The 15,818-nt window shown below is 35.7% G+C and overlaps 1 protein-coding gene and 1 long non-coding RNA gene across 11 annotated transcripts in view; one reads left to right on the forward strand and one right to left on the reverse strand.

The window, feature by feature from the left end:
* LOC105470973 (uncharacterized) overlaps window positions 1-15,818 on the forward strand; it is a 93,307-nt gene that overhangs the window by 63,576 nt on the left and 13,913 nt on the right. The window lies entirely within an intron of this gene.
* LOC105470974 (RNA binding motif single stranded interacting protein 3) overlaps window positions 1,221-15,818 on the reverse strand; it is a 1,471,638-nt gene continuing 1,457,040 nt past the window's right edge. For all 8 annotated transcript variants that reach the window (XM_071090773.1, XM_071090775.1, XM_071090774.1 and 5 more), the window contains one exon: window positions 1,221-7,819. In XM_071090773.1, the coding sequence (XP_070946874.1) occupies window positions 7,813-7,819 (7 nt within the window). In that variant the 3' untranslated portion in view covers window positions 1,221-7,812. The remainder of the gene's footprint in view (window positions 7,820-15,818) is intronic.

Genomic DNA, 15,818 nt, shown 5'->3' on the forward strand with positions numbered 1-15,818 from the left:
CTGTGTGGGAAATCACCTTGATGTAGTGGTAGCTTCCAACTACACTATTATGCAGATTATACTAGAAGTCATAGAACAGAAAGACTCACAGACCAATAAAGATGCCAGAAGCACGGGGCTTATTAAATCAATTTTAAACCCCAGAAAAGAAACAAGGTGAAAGTCATGGGATAGGTTGACTCATTGAGGGTAAAGTGTGAGAGGGGTGGAAGGATCACACTAGCTGAATGTTCTGCAATGTTGGTATATACACTCCTTTTCCCTCTGCCACATCATCCTTCTCCAGTGGTGGTGTGTTATACCAGAGTTGGGGTTTGAGCAATGAAAGAGGGGGCCAATGGAACATTCTTACTCTCTCCAAGACAATCAGGGGCAAACCACTGAAATTCACCATTTAGGTTGATGAGCTGGTATGGGTACCAGAATGGAAGTCAACAAAGAGTGAGCAAATTAAGACCTAATGGATAGTGAATGCTTAATTTTCTCATATATATCTAGTGTATCACATATAGTGTTTTCTTGGTCTTTCTTTCCCCTTCTATTTTTGTTCACACTCACATGCTCTACTTAGTTTTTCTGTCTTAAGGGTCGCTTTGTTGTTTAACACATCATAGGAATTTCATGTATCCCTTTGTTTTCCTGTCTTCTACAGTAGAATGGAATATTTTTGAACAACACAGCAAATGACTATTGCAGAACAGGATATTATTGGCTGTTAAATATGAGCTCCAAGTTTGCTTGGATGACTCTGGCCCAGAAAAAGAGAGTTTCTTTTTATGTGCTTAGCACAGTCTTCTGTAACTTGAGGAACAGATACTTCTGATTTTGGTTGACCTGGATTTAATCCTTGCAGGGATACAAGCCATAGGTGTCAAATGAAACTGGCCTTCATCCAAGATTCATCAAGTAGTTGGCAGATGTTAGGCATGTTTGGAGATAGGAGTTCTGTGGTGTCTAAACCCCTAACCTTGAGAATGAGGAAGCTTGTGGGAGTCCCTGGGAAGACCTAAATGGTCCTCTCTTTCTAAATTCCCCCAACAGTGCCTTTCTCAGGTCCCCTTGGCCTGTATTGAATGTTCCCTCCTCTCTCATTTTTTGTTAGCTGAGATGATTCTTTAAAAAATTCCAGCACTGTTCCAGATTAAAGGTGGACACCACTCCTTCCTAACAGCCCTCCTCCCCCAACCAGTCTCTGGATGAGTGCAGAAAAACACAACAGCCCTACTCAATTGATTTTATTTTCATTTTTTATTGAAAGCTTCATCAAAGAAAACAGAAGTTTAAACCTAACATCCACTGATCTACAGAAAGCCCAAGGGATGGGGGAGATAGTTGCTAATTTGACTGTGGTACAGATGAAGAAATTAAAAATAAAACCAGAAACACCTTAGAATTACAGAAGTTTCCATGACAGTCAGAGACAGCAGTACAAAAATGCTCTTAAATAAAGTTCAAAATTGAATGATGTTTCAGAAGTTCCATGAAGTTGAATAAGGACTGAAACAAGGGTTTTAAAAGAAGCTATGTCCCATTTTTTTTAAGACACTGAATATCTCATAGCAGATACTACTACATATATTTTTTTAAATTAAGATTCCATTTTGTTTTCTTCTTCTTTTGAAATAAATGGAAGCATCTGTGTCCAGAATAGAGAAAACTTTTTCAAGTGTCTCTTTGAAATAATTTTTACAGTTCCTGAAAAGCAGGGAATAACTCATTTTTTAAAATATATATGAAGAGATAACATATTTGAGGGAGGAGGAAAGAACATCTTTCTCAATAACCTAGACCAGAGGGTTTGAAACAAAATATAACATTAAAGTTACATTTTGGACATTATTTAAATTTGATGTGATCATAAAAATATCCATGGGAGTGTCAAAGTCATTCAGCCTTAATACAGTAATGCAGTCAAAATAGAACGAAAACAGTGCAATAGTTTTTGTCAAAGATTTAAAAATATGAATATGACTGTGCCAAGAGCTACCATTATACTCTCTTTGCAGAAATTGTGTGGATCCATGCTACTGGTTCATATTTAGTGGAGTGAAGGAACCAAAAATAACTTTCTTTTGAGGGAAGCCGAATTCTTTGCTATGATTTTTTTTCCTGTATATTCTGCAAGAATACAGCCAACTCTCAATTATTTCTGGTAGATAGGAAAAGACATTATAGATAATCAAAATTTATGACATATAATGTACTGACATTAATTTTACCAATGATTTCAAACTCCCTTAAGAAATTAATACTTTATAAGAAATAAAACAATCAATTCTTATTTCCAATTGTTTGTCCCACCCTCAGAGTGACATGCTAATAAAAGGAAACAGAGCCCAAGGCCTACACATTGAAAAGAAAAAACAAAACACACCCACAAAGTAGATAATTAGCCCTTCAAAAATTGAGAGTGATTGTATTTATGCACAACTCAGAAATTGGGGCAGTAGTAAGAAAAGCTCAAGTATGACTCAGTGGCCTAGTGGTTCTTCCTGCAGATCCAAGCTTGACTGCACCTTTCCTTCAGCTTTAAAGCTTTCTGAGTGGAAGAAAATTTTCTTGATATATTATTTTGCCTCACAAAAATAAACAGAAATGAATATTGAAAGACATTCATCCCTTTTTTGCTACAGAGAGTATATCTACATGTTAGAGTATAAAGCCAATGATAAATTAATCTGGAGTGAACTCTTGTCTCTCACATCATACAAGGTCTTTGGGGTCACTTGGGGATTTAGCGTTTAGTTTTTGCACTTTCCTGAACGCTACGTAATCTGCAAAGGACAGCCATGACCAAGAGCATTTGGGATTAAAGGACCAATTTCATACTTAAGAATGTTTGGTAGGAAATGTTAAACTTGAGTCAGACCCAACTGTCTTCCAATGCCACAGTGGATGTCATTTGTAAAACAAATTGATTCATTAATGAAATCCCATTATCACTTGCCACAGGAAGGGTAGAGTGTACAGAATCAATGAGCCTGTTTAAATTCTGTCAATCCCTCAGATTGAAGTGAGAGGCTGTCAGTCCCAGTAAGCTCAAAATTTTGAAGCATGCCAGCTACAATAACATGAAAGACAAAATCTCATCTTTTACTTTTTACTGAAGACAAAGTAATATAGATCAAGGTTCTATGACATGTTAAAGCTTTATTATAGTGCATGATTCCTCAAAGGTGCTGAATGTTATACATGTACATAAATATTGTCCCTTTACTTGACTTCAAATCATATAAAAAACATGTATTACTGAAACCCACTTGAGAATTTCTCTCTGCTTATCAGCTCATCTGCAGTGGTTCATGCACTCAAATTAAGAATGAAAATGAATTGCCAAATGTATTTTAATCTCCTATTAACATCATAATCTGTCTAGACAGCCTATTGAAACTTCTCCTCAATCGTGAAGATGACTGCAAGAGTCCTAATTAAATCAAATTTCACTTTTCACTAATAGGGGTTTTAGGCCACTGTAAAAAAAAATAAATAAAAATAGGTATTTAGCAAATATCCCAATTATTTAAATAAAGAGGTTTTTTTTTGGGGGGGGGAAACAATTACTTTTCTGGGGTCATACATAAATTGAAAGTAGTTTTTAAAGCACTTTGCAAGGGATCCAAAGATGTATTTTTAGGCATAGTAAAATAAAGTGAACTTCATGCTTTAAACAGCCTTCTTCGGTTGTCAGTCTTATATGTCTAATGGGAGAGCTTTTAACACCATGCAGTTTTTCATTAGAAGGGGGTGGAAGTGAGTCATATGCTTTCAAATGTGACAGATCTGCTAAGGTCACAGGAAGAAGTAATTCAAGTGAAATATGGAGGTAACATTCTGAAATGTTGAAATCTACCAAGGAAACAAACTAATCCTGGCAAAACTAGAGTCAGGTAAGGATTTTTTTTAAGAGTACTGTGACATTTGCAATATTCAAAACATGTCAGCATTCAAGGACAAACAGTCATCAGCACCTGCCAGTATTACCTTCAGTTCACTTGGGCTCATTATGTTGTCTTTAGAAGACATGGCCACGTATTGGGGAGCTCCCAGTTATCATGCACACTTTGCCTCCCTTGACAACGCCTTATCATTATTGAAAGAAAACTCACTCTTGCACTGACCATGAAACTAGCATTTACATGAGACAGTGTTTCTCTCATTTGGATTGTGGCTTTAGTTTGTTTCCTCATGTTTAAGCTAAATCTTGGCATTAAAGTCAAAAGGAAAAATGGAAACATCCAAATAAATGCTTGAAAATCTGGTGGACCAGAATGCATGGAAAATTAACTTCAACTTAAAAAAAAAATTATAGTCCTAACTAGGATGGGTGACAAAGACCCTATCTCAAAAAAAAAAAAAAAAAAAAAAAAAAGAAAAAAAAAATCACTACAATATATTTTGTTGATTAAATTTGAATTCTGCTGTCTGTATATATTGAAAACTTATTTTGGTTTATTATCACACAATTAATGCTGCTTACCTGTTGATGCTTTTTTTTTTCTCCCAGACTTGGCTCTTCAAAACAAGTCTTAGGTAAGACAACGGACAAAGCAGGGCAAATTTGAGTATGTGCCATTGTTTTCCTTCTATTTTTTTTTCTTTTTGGTTTGAAAACATATATTTTATAGAATGGCATGATATAAACTATCCAAACACAAAACACACATGAACACATCAAATGACAGGTCATTTCCTCTTGCAGAAAGTGGCTTAAAAAATTGATATTGAAATTTCATAGTTGAAAAAAATATTTCTGAATGTACAAATAAAGCAGCAGTTTTGAATAGAAACAGGAAGTTACCTAGGCACATTCATTAGCCACATGGTAGCTACCTCTTAGCCTCATTGTTGATTGTGTAAATGAGACTTTCTTTGTATCACATTAATACATGTTTTTGGTTATTTTTTCACAGAAATGAAAGAAAGTATATTAGTTTCATATTCAAATGAATTATGCCCAGGATAATCCTTATTTATACAAAGAGTTTAGAGAGTGAAAAAGAGAAACAGAAAATATGGTTCCCATATATGTCTTTTTGTACCCCAAAAAACTTTGGGGCCCACTTTTCAAAGATAAAAACTTCAGTGCCACCTTTATAATGCATGGGAAACTGAAGGATGGAACAAAAGATAGTATAAATCTAGCATTTTCTCTAAAGCATGAAAAACCATAATGGTGGGTGTGACCAGTTGGAATTTCTCTGTAACACACACTACATTTTCTTGGATACACGTTGTCTCCATTGTGACCATAAATATATGGAGTCATTCTCTGATTTGAGCTTCCAATTCATGGGGTTGCAAATAAGAGAACCAGAGTTTATATAAATAGTGGAATACTGACAATTTCACATGAGTCAACCTTATTACTCATGTTGACATAATGGGAATATGATTTATCTTTAAAACTTTTTAGTTTTTAAAAAGCCTACCCTGTTTTATAGTACACTTAAATACATTTCCCTGCTTCTTTTGGACTAAGACAGGCTCCTGTGACTTAGTTTGCGAAAAAGAGTTTCACCTATTTGATTCAAAGGATTCATTCAGAAAGCAATCTAGTGAATGGTTCACCTAACAAAATTCTATTCCATTGTCCTTAATTTCAGGTAAAACTGTAAAGGTTGAACACATATCTCATGAATTAAAAATGTAGATATATTTTACAGGTGGGTCAATTTAATTCATTTTAGACAAAGTTTTGCATCATTCTAAATGCAAGTATTCCTCCTTGGTTTACATGATTGATCATACCTAATTCTTTTGGTTCTTTAATTATTGATATAAATCATACTGTTTCTTGATTGTCAACTAGCATTTTAAGGACTTCCCTAAACTCCACTAATAGAATTCTCATTCTTATTGGGCCTACATGCCTCAAAGAATCAAACTGGAAGAAAAAGTTCTTTCGGCAACACCAAGATATGAAAATACAATGAAAAGAGGCAAAAAGAAGATACCCCCTACCCATTTGCAAAACCAAGGTGTCTATTCATGGTAGGTGATAACAAAGACAGAGGTGAGAAGACAAAACCCAGAGGTGTGGTAATTTAGAGGGAAGACTATTGTTACAAATACAATGAGACCTTTCCAGGAGACCACTCACTGTTTCACAGAATATCACTAAGTTTTTTGACAAGTGACCTTTCAGACCAGGTTCAGAAAGTATCTTTAGCTGAAAATTCATACAAAGAATATTCAATCTGTTAAATAAGCATCTTGGTTTACTAGTGGCCATCAGTACAGGTTTCACTATTCAAGACAGCTAATGAGAAACCAGAAAAGCTCACAGAATTTAAAGCCACTTGGCTCTATCAATCAGTTGATACCCAGAACTGTTCATGCTGAAACTGCTAAACACAGCAGGTACAAGCTTCTGCTATCAATGAATATACATTTAAAGAAAAGAAAGACAACTCCCCCCACCCTCTTTTTTTGCACTATGTAAAACACCAGTGGAAGGTAGTTTAAACACAACAAAGTAAGAACTGGTCCGGCCATGTCGGTCAAATAAATTTTTTTTTGTTTTTTTTTTTTAAAAAGAAAAGAAATGAAAAACAACCTCTATCTTCTGGACTGTAATAGGGTGTCACTTCATCTTTGGTATAAAATAGGCCATCCATAGGCTGAATTTGATCACAACTAGGAAAGACTACAGAAATTGTCAACAATTTCTCTATCTATTGCTTTTTTTTTTGTTTTTTTTTTTGCACTTTTTGACCATAAGCTCCTATCTACTTAAGTTTTTTTTTTTTTTTTTAATGCTCTTAAGCTAGGTTTTGCAATGTGACAAGCAAAGCTGACTAAAAACTTTGTAAAGCTCATAAAAAAGACTGCAGATAAAAAGCACTAATGCTTTTGCTAGCGATCACGCTTTGTAAATTAAAAAAATCTGCATTCTGCCCCCCAAACACGCATTATTTCTAATGCAGTTGTTTTTAAACCAACATTAATAACTTTACTGTAAAATGTTTTAGCCTTTGAGAATGATTCATGTCAACACTTAAGACAAAGTTCATGAAAAGTCCCAGCATTTTTCCAATTCTTGCAGTTGCCATGGTTTCTTTTATCAACAAATTTTCTTCAAATGAAGAAAAACATTTTCATTTAAACTGTACAGTTTTTTTTCACCCTAAAAACTCAGTCTTAAACTTCTGTGCCAGTTAAAGCCAGCACAATATTTCAATTCTTTCTTGATTTTTGTTTTTAACAAGACGTTGACAGCTTGCCTCGAGAGCCTTTGACGTCCTTAAAATTAAGGCAATTAAGATTCAAGATAAACCTTACCTAAATATTTCTAAGAAAAAATAAAATAAAAAACCCACTAGATTTAAACAAGAAGGGAAAAAAAGAAAGTAGCTTAATTGTTGAGGAAGACCATTTGGTTCCATTTCTATTGCCCGCCTCTTGACATTAGGTTTTCTGTTTAAAAAAAAAAAAGTATCTACACCTTCAGGAAAATTCTGAATTCAATTCAAATGTTCATCCACATAAAATATCAACCTTCAATGTTTTGTTTTGTTTTGTAGTGGTTTTTTGTTTTTTTGTTTTTTTTTTTCCTCTTCTGGAATTTTTTTCTGTAGTTAAAAAAAAATGATGGCAAAAATAAATTGTCAGACCACATGAAGACCATTTGCACAGCACATAAAAACTGTTTTCATTGGGTAAGGTATAAAACTAAAAAAAAAAAAAAAAAAAAAAAAAAAAAAAAAAAAAAAAGCATTCCATTGACGTCTGTGCAAACTGGAAGCCAACTTCTTGTTCAATGAAGTTTCTTCATTCAAGGCAAAGATTCAGACGGACATTCTTCAGTCCTGTTTATGGTCTGTGAAAACAATTGAATAAGAGTGGTCATTAAATTAAAGTAACTTTGAAATCACCTTCTGTGCCCTTTTCCAATGAGGCAGCTTTAAAAGATACCAAGCTTTCAATATAACATAGTCACAAAAGCATTATAACATCATACTGAGTCTATGAGATTGTCAAATTCTGCCACTTTCACTTAAATACAGATTTGGGCCAGAGAGTTTGTTTACATTAAAAATCAAGGTTAATAGCTTACGTTGTAGCTCCTTACAGATCCTTTGAATAATTCTGTTCCTTCAAAACTACTGTAGGAATCATCACTAATTCCAGCAACATATATGAGATTCTTTACTCTGCACCCAAAATAACTGGGTTGTATGTTATCTCGTGGTATTCATCACGTACATTTACATAAGGCTTATTGCCTGAGGAAATAAGTGAGACAGTTAAGAGGCCAATGCAGTTTTGTTCTTTTTCTCTTCCCCTTCTCTCCTTTCTTGTTCATTCCCTCTGTCAAGATTATAAGTTTGTGACAGCAGGAACTATAGTTTACTTATACCTTTTGCCTTTTAGGCAGAGTGGTATATCCACAATAGGTGTTTAACTAGAAAAATATCATTTTACTATATGCCACTTTGCTTAGCTCATTTCGAATAGACTTCTGCTACTGCCCTTTCTACGTTGCAAGGTTAACCTTCCAGCAAGATGACTTTACTCTTAGCTCTTTTGCCCACAGATTAGAAGTTTGTAAAATCACTTCAGAGTTGTGCTATAGAAAGAAAGACCTTTATATTATCTGTAAGTCACATTTAGCCGAAAGCCTTTTTGTTCAGGGTATCGGATGACAGCAAAAAGTTATGCAAGTTCTTCTGATGCACAGTTGCTTAATTTAGTAAATATGACTCAGTGTTACTATGTGTAGTTTTACAGATTGTTTACCATACAAGATGCATGACTGAGGGAGTGGGGGCTAAATTTCAGCCCATTGTCTGTTCCCCAAGGTATGTACCCTGGAGGAGAGCTGTAACCCCAGTTCACAGTGCTTTAAACTGTGTAATGTGTAGCTTGAGACGGCCCAGAAAGGACATAGTTTCCTAATTTGCAAAAAGCCATCATATGAGCCAGCTATGGCTATTAGGAACCTGATTAATTTCTTCCTAAAATCATGTGAGGAAAGCTACCAGTTGATATATCGAATATTCAATTTTTATCAATAGGTTAAGTCCCTAAAAATATATTTCTGTGTTATATGAGGAAGTGAGATATCTTTTAAGAAGCAAAGCAATTACAATTTTCATACTGTAGCAACAATAAGAAAAATTTTATTAGCGGTAGTCATGGGAACCATGGTCTATATGTTAACTATCTCTAGCTTTGCACACTATAGACTTGCTCCATTTATCTCTAAAAATCTACATTACTATGGGAACAAATTTTTTTTCTTGGTTATATAGCTGTGAGTTGGGGGGTGGTGGGGGGAGAATCTGTTCTTTGTTCCCACTCCCATCTTCTACTCTGATATTATTGTGTACTGAACGGAAAATGCCTAAAATACCATGAATCTCTTTAGCAGCTGCTCAGTGAATGATGTCTTCTTCAGTGAACTACAGTGCATAGAAGACCTGATCCATCAAGCTCAAGTACTTGATTCACTGGTCTCAGAAGCATTGATATTTATGAGCTAGGCTGGAAGTACTTTAGGTTTTATAACTGTACACAAATGCTTCCAATAGCCCTCTCCCATAATTTGCTTGCTTCTTAAAGTGGCCCCATTGCCACATGAAAACAAATGATGGCAAATAGATGGTTGTACTTGACAAGTTCATGTTTGCTAGCTGAAGTTTGAAGGAAAAAGGATCTTGCCATTGAATAGAACTGAATTCACTCCTGCCCATCTCCTCTGTCCTGGAATAAATGTGAATGTGCACATTTACATAATACTTATGGATTGCACTGAAATTCATAAAAATAGAAGGGTTCTAATTTTTTTTTTAGGCTGGGATCTTTGGCAACAAGAACATGTTAAGTTGGACATTTTAGAAATAAAATGGGGTACAACTTGAAAACAGGAATTCATGTGAAGAAATAATGAGTATGGAAATCATTTGCAAATTGTAAAACACAGTGCACAATGTATTATTATAATATATTACAATACGTAAAATGTTGTATTATTCACAAGTGTAAAGGACATAATTTGCTCATCATTAATATACTGACAATGTATAGAAATTTGGTATTCATGGCAGTTCAGGTAGCCAGAGAAGATTTGAAGTATAAAAAGAACTTGCAATACCAGCGTTGAAATGAGGGCCTTTTAAAGTCAGAGTAAATGTGGTAGAGTAGGAATTTCACTGAATTTAAGAATACAGAGGCATTTTGAATCCTCTTATCACTCCTCCTCCCTCAAAAAGACAAAACAAAACAAAAAAAATAGGCACAGTGGATAGACTGGAACGTAACAAACCATAATCTTAGAAATCCGTTTTAGAGCAGGAGGAAGTCTCAGAGATAGCCAAATGAAGCAATATTTTCCAGAATAATTCCTGACAGACTAGCTTCATGTAATGCTATGTAAAAAGTGGGATTCTGTGATCCCGATTGTAGAAAAAGTCACAGTACATTCCCACTACTGGCTAAATTAAAGAAGTAGTTAGGGTACCCAAAAAGAAGGGCATGAATATTTTTAAAAAATTGTTCTTGAAAGAATATCATCTTTTACATAGGTATCCAAATTACAACATGTAGATGAAACTTTGTGAGACATCTTTAATCATTTAATTTCTTTTCTTTTTTTAAATTATACTTTCAGTTCTGGGGTACATGTGCAGAATGTACAGGTTTGTTACATAGGTGTATACATGCCATGGTGATTTGCAGCACCCATCGTCTACATTAGGTATTTCTCCTAATGCTATACCTTCCCTAGCCCCCCACCCCCTGACAGGTCCCAGTGTGTGTGATGCTCCCACCCCCCAGTGTCCATGTTCTCATTGTTCAGCCCCCACTTATGAATGAGAACACATGGTGTTTGGTTTTCTGTTCTTGTGTTAGTTTGCTGGGAATGATGCTTTCCAGCTTCATCCATGACCCTCCAAAGGACATGAACTCATCTTTTTCTATGGCTACATAGTATTCCATGGTATATATGTGCCACATTTTGTTTATCCAGTCTATCATCGATGGGCATTTGGGTTGGTTCCAAGTCTTTGCTATTGTGAACAGTGCCACAGTAAACATACGTGTGCATGTGTCTTTATAGTAGAATGATTTATAATCCTTTGGGTATATACCCAGCAATGGGATTGCTGGGTCAAATTGTATTTCTGGTTCTAGATCCTTGAGGAATCACCACACAGTCTTCCACAATGGTTGAACTAATTTACACTCCCACCAACAATGTAAAAGCATTCCTATTTTTCCACATCCTCTCCAGCATCTGTTGTTTCCTGACTTTTTAATGAACGCCATTCTAACTGGTGTGAGATGGTATCTCATTGTGGTTTTGATTTGCATTTCTCTAATGACAAGTGATGATGAGCTTTTTTTTATGTTTGTTGGCTGCATAAATGTCTTCTTTTGAGAAGTGTCTGTTCACATCCTTTGTCCACTTTTTGATGGGGTTGTGTTTTTTCTGGTAAATTTATTCAAGTTCTTTGTGGATTCGGGATATTAGACCTTTGTCAGATGGATAGATTGCAAAAATTTTCTCCCATTCTGTAGGTTGCCTGTTCACCCTGATGATAGTTTCTTGTGCTATGCAGAAGTTCTTTAGTTTAATCAGATCCCATTTGTCTAGTTTGGCTTTTGTTGCCATTGTTTTTGGTGTTTTTTTTTTGTTTGTTTGTTTGTTTGTTTTTGAGACGGAGTCTTTGCTCTGTCACCCAGGCTGGAGTGCAGTGGCGCGAACTCGGCTCACTACAAGCTCCGCCTCCCGGGTTCCCGCCATTCTCCTGCCTCAGCCTCCTGAGTAGCTGGGACTACAGGCGCCCGCCACCGCGCCCAGCTAATTTTTTGTATTTTTAGTAGAGACGGGGTTTCACTGTGGTCTCGATCTCCTGACCTTGTGATCCGCCCGCCTCGGCCTCCCAAAGTGCTGGGATTACAGGCTTGAGCCACCGCGCCCAGCCTTGTTTTTGGTGTTTTAATCATGAAGTTTTTGCCCATGCCTATGACCTGATTTTCTTCTAGAGTTTTTATGGTTTTAGGTCTTATGTTTAAGTCTTTAATCCATCTTGAGTTAATTTTTGTATAAGGTGTAAGGAAGGGATCCAGTTTCAGCATTTTGCATATGGTTAGCCAGTTTTCCCAATATCATTGATTAAATAGAGAATCCTTTCCCCATTGCTTGTTTTTATCAGTTTTGTAAAAGATCAGATGGTTGTAGATGTGTGGTGTTATTTCTGAGGCCTCTGTTCTGTTCCATTGGTCTATATATCTGTTTTGGTACCAGTACCATGCTATTTTGGTTATGTAGCCTTGTAGTATAGTCTGAAATCAGGTAGCATGATGTCTCCAGCTTTGTTCTTTTTGCTTAGGATTGTCTTGGCTATGCGGGCTCTTTTTTGGTTTCATATGAAATTTAAAGTAGTTTTTTCCAATTCTATGAAGAAAGTCAATGGTAGCTTGATGGGGATAGCATTAAATCTATAAATTACTTTGGGCAGTATGGCCATTTTCACATGATTATTTCAATAGATGCAGTAAAGGCCTTCAACAAAGTTCAACAGCCCTTCATGCTAAAAACTCTTAATAAACTAGGTATTAATGGAATGTATCTCAAAATAATAAGAGCTATTTATGACATACCCACACCCAGTATCATTCTGAATGGGCAAACCTGGAAGCACTTCCTTTGAAAACTGACACAAGACAAGGATGCCCTCTCTCACCATTCCTATTCAACATAGTATTGGACGTTCTGGCCAGAGCAATCAGGAAAGAGAAATAAATAAAGGGCATTCAATCAGGAAAAGAGGAATTCAAATTCTGTTTGCAGATGACATGATTGCATATTTAGAAAAGTCCATCATCTCAGCCCAAAATCTCCTTAAGCTGATAAGCAACTTCAGCAAAGTCTCAGGATACAAAATCAAGGTGCAAAAATCAAAAGCATTCCTATACGCCAGTAACAGGCAAACAGAGCCAAATCATGGGTGAATTTCCATTCACAATTGCTACAAAGAGAATAGAACACCTAGGAATACAACTTACAGGAGATATGAAGGATATCTTCAGGGAGAACAACAAACCACTGCTCAAAGAATAACAGAGGACACAAACAAATGAAAAAACATTCCATGCTCATGGATAGGAAGAATTAATTTGATTTTTAAAAATCTTGGAGGCCAGGCATGGTGGCTCATGCCTGTAACCCTAGCACTTTGGGAGGCCAATGCAGGAGGATTGCTTGAGGCCAGGAGTTTGAGATAAGCCTGGCTAACATCACAAAATCCCATCTCTAATAAAAATACAAAAATTAGCTGGGCATGGTGGTGTATGCCTGTAATTCCAGTTACTCAGGAGGCTGAGGCAGGAAAATTGCTTGAACCGGGGAGGTGGAGGTTGCAGTGAGCTGAGATCACGCCACTACACTCCAGCCTGAGTGAGAGTGAGACTCTGGCATGTGCTGTCTGTCTGTCTGTCTGTCTCTCTCTCTCTACATATATATTTTTTATATATATACATATATAATATATACATATATAATATATATATACTATATATAATATATATATAATTTAATTAAAACAATAATTTTAAAAAGCCTCTTAGAATTCCCTGAGAGGAAGGCATCACACACCCTAATCTTTCTGAAAGTAAAACATTTGCTGTATTTATCTGATGCTCCAGGAGGTCATGTCAATTAGTATTTTTATGACTTTGAAAAATAATGAAACAAGCAAACTATTTCACTTAGTTTAAACCAGTGTATCCCAACATAATTTGACCAGAAAGTACTTCCCCACCCCAACTCCAGGGCACAGTGACAAATCCTCCCTCAGCACTAGAGACTTAATTAACACTCTTTGGAGAACACTGATGTAATCCTCCCACTGTAGAGAAGAGTAAAATGAGGCTCCAAAGGGCTGAATGATAACTAGGAAGTGGTAAAGGTGGAATCTGAACCAAGGACTTCTGATTCCACATATTACAATTTAACTTTGATTGAAGACATACTTTTCCGATCTAGCTATTTTTAAGGTTTCCTACATAGCACAAAGGAAAACGGATAACTTGGGTGGGAATTGGAATGCTCATAGAATTTCCAAAATAAACCACAGTTATTTCCTCCTTTTCTGATTAGAACCTGGAATCCTTTTGCATTACTGGCCTCTTTTTATTATTATTTTAATGGTTTTTGGAGTACAAGTGGTTTTGGTTACATGAATAAATTATATAGTGATGAATTCTTAGATTTTGGTGTACTTGTCACCTGAGCAGTAAACACGATGCCCTATATGTAGTCTTTTATCCCTCAAGTAGCCTCTTTTAACAATGGGGGAAAGAAAACTCCATAAATACTAAAATGTGAAGTCCTTTGATTTACCTTGAAATGTGGAATTTGGAATATAAAATATTTGTCAACATATATCCCAAATATAGTCCCTTAATCCATAGGCACATCATTTATATTTCTCAAACTCTTCCTTTAAACCATCTGTTGTGAAGTGTATACTTTACAATGTCTTTAGGGTAGACAATTGTGATGTTAATTGTATGTATAATGGGTTAAGCTACTTTTCAGGAACACTGGCTGCCCTAATCAGAATTTCACACCCCACAGGAGGTCAGCTAGCATTTAATGAGAAAGGCCAGAGGTTTGTACAAGTACTTAAAGCTATTGTATCTCAATTAACATAATGATTGTTAGAAATGGGCTGCCTGATGAAAGTAGTAGCATGTTAATTAGCATAATGATGCTGGAAATGAGCTGCCATTTGTGAAACTTGGAGTATTTAAGATAATGTGGATTGGTTACATTATTTTAGACATATTCTACACTTTACAAGAAAAGGGAAGGATACAATAAAATGTGGGGAAAAATCAGGCAAAGTAGCAATGCCTAATCATAGCTACTTGGGAGGCTGAGGAGGAAGGATCACTTGAAACCAAGAGTTCTAGGTTGTAGTGAGCAACTTGTAGGTTGATTGGACAACTTGCACCACTGCACTTCAGACTAGGTGACAGAGTGAGACCCTGTCTATAATTTTTTTCAATAAAAAAGCTTTAAAAATATTAAAAATGTGGGGAAATTTGTAGCATATGACTAACTTTAGGACGTTGTTTGAGCTTGATCTCAAAATTGGACTGTCGTTGAATAATTTTCTGGTGGCTTCTGTAAGGATAACATCACCCGACCTCTAGAAAATGGTCAAATCTAACCTGAGTGAATTTTTCATGTAAGATAGGGTCAGGTTATTTCTAAAAACAGAACTGGGAATTCAAGTATACAGAGCAAACTGTATAAATTGTGTTGTGGCTACTTTCTAATCAATGTTTGTTACATATTTTCAAAGTGCCTCCGTGGGTGCTCTTGCATCCCTCAAACTTTTCCCAGTGATGGTTATCAATGAAAAGAAACCCAGTTTTTATGACCCAAATGCTAAGCTGAATTACCAATGTCTTCCTTGAATGATTGTGAAGAATCTCATGTCTTACTGTGGCTAAAATTGATACAAACTTAGAGTCACATTAATTATTCCTGTTTACAAATTTACAGGAGTGATTGCCATCCACAAATTTATTTTATTTAGATTATTCATTTGGTTTCATTCAATTTTGTGATGCTATTGTTGTTTTAAGTCAAAAACTTCTAGCACTTTGTATCATATCAAAGAAGAGAATATAAGTAGGACCTGTTAAAATTTTCTCCAGGTTTAATGTCCATAGGGCAATGTAAGTGGTTTTCACATGCCACACTTTTCACATGTCACACCATTGAAATATTTTATGTTCCAAGTTACATTCACAATAATTAGATTCCTTGTCTTTCTCCAAAAATCAGGCCTTCCTGG

This window comes from Macaca nemestrina, chromosome 2, assembly GCF_043159975.1.
Source record: "Macaca nemestrina isolate mMacNem1 chromosome 2, mMacNem.hap1, whole genome shotgun sequence".
NCBI classification, from domain to species: Eukaryota; Metazoa; Chordata; class Mammalia; order Primates; family Cercopithecidae; genus Macaca; species Macaca nemestrina.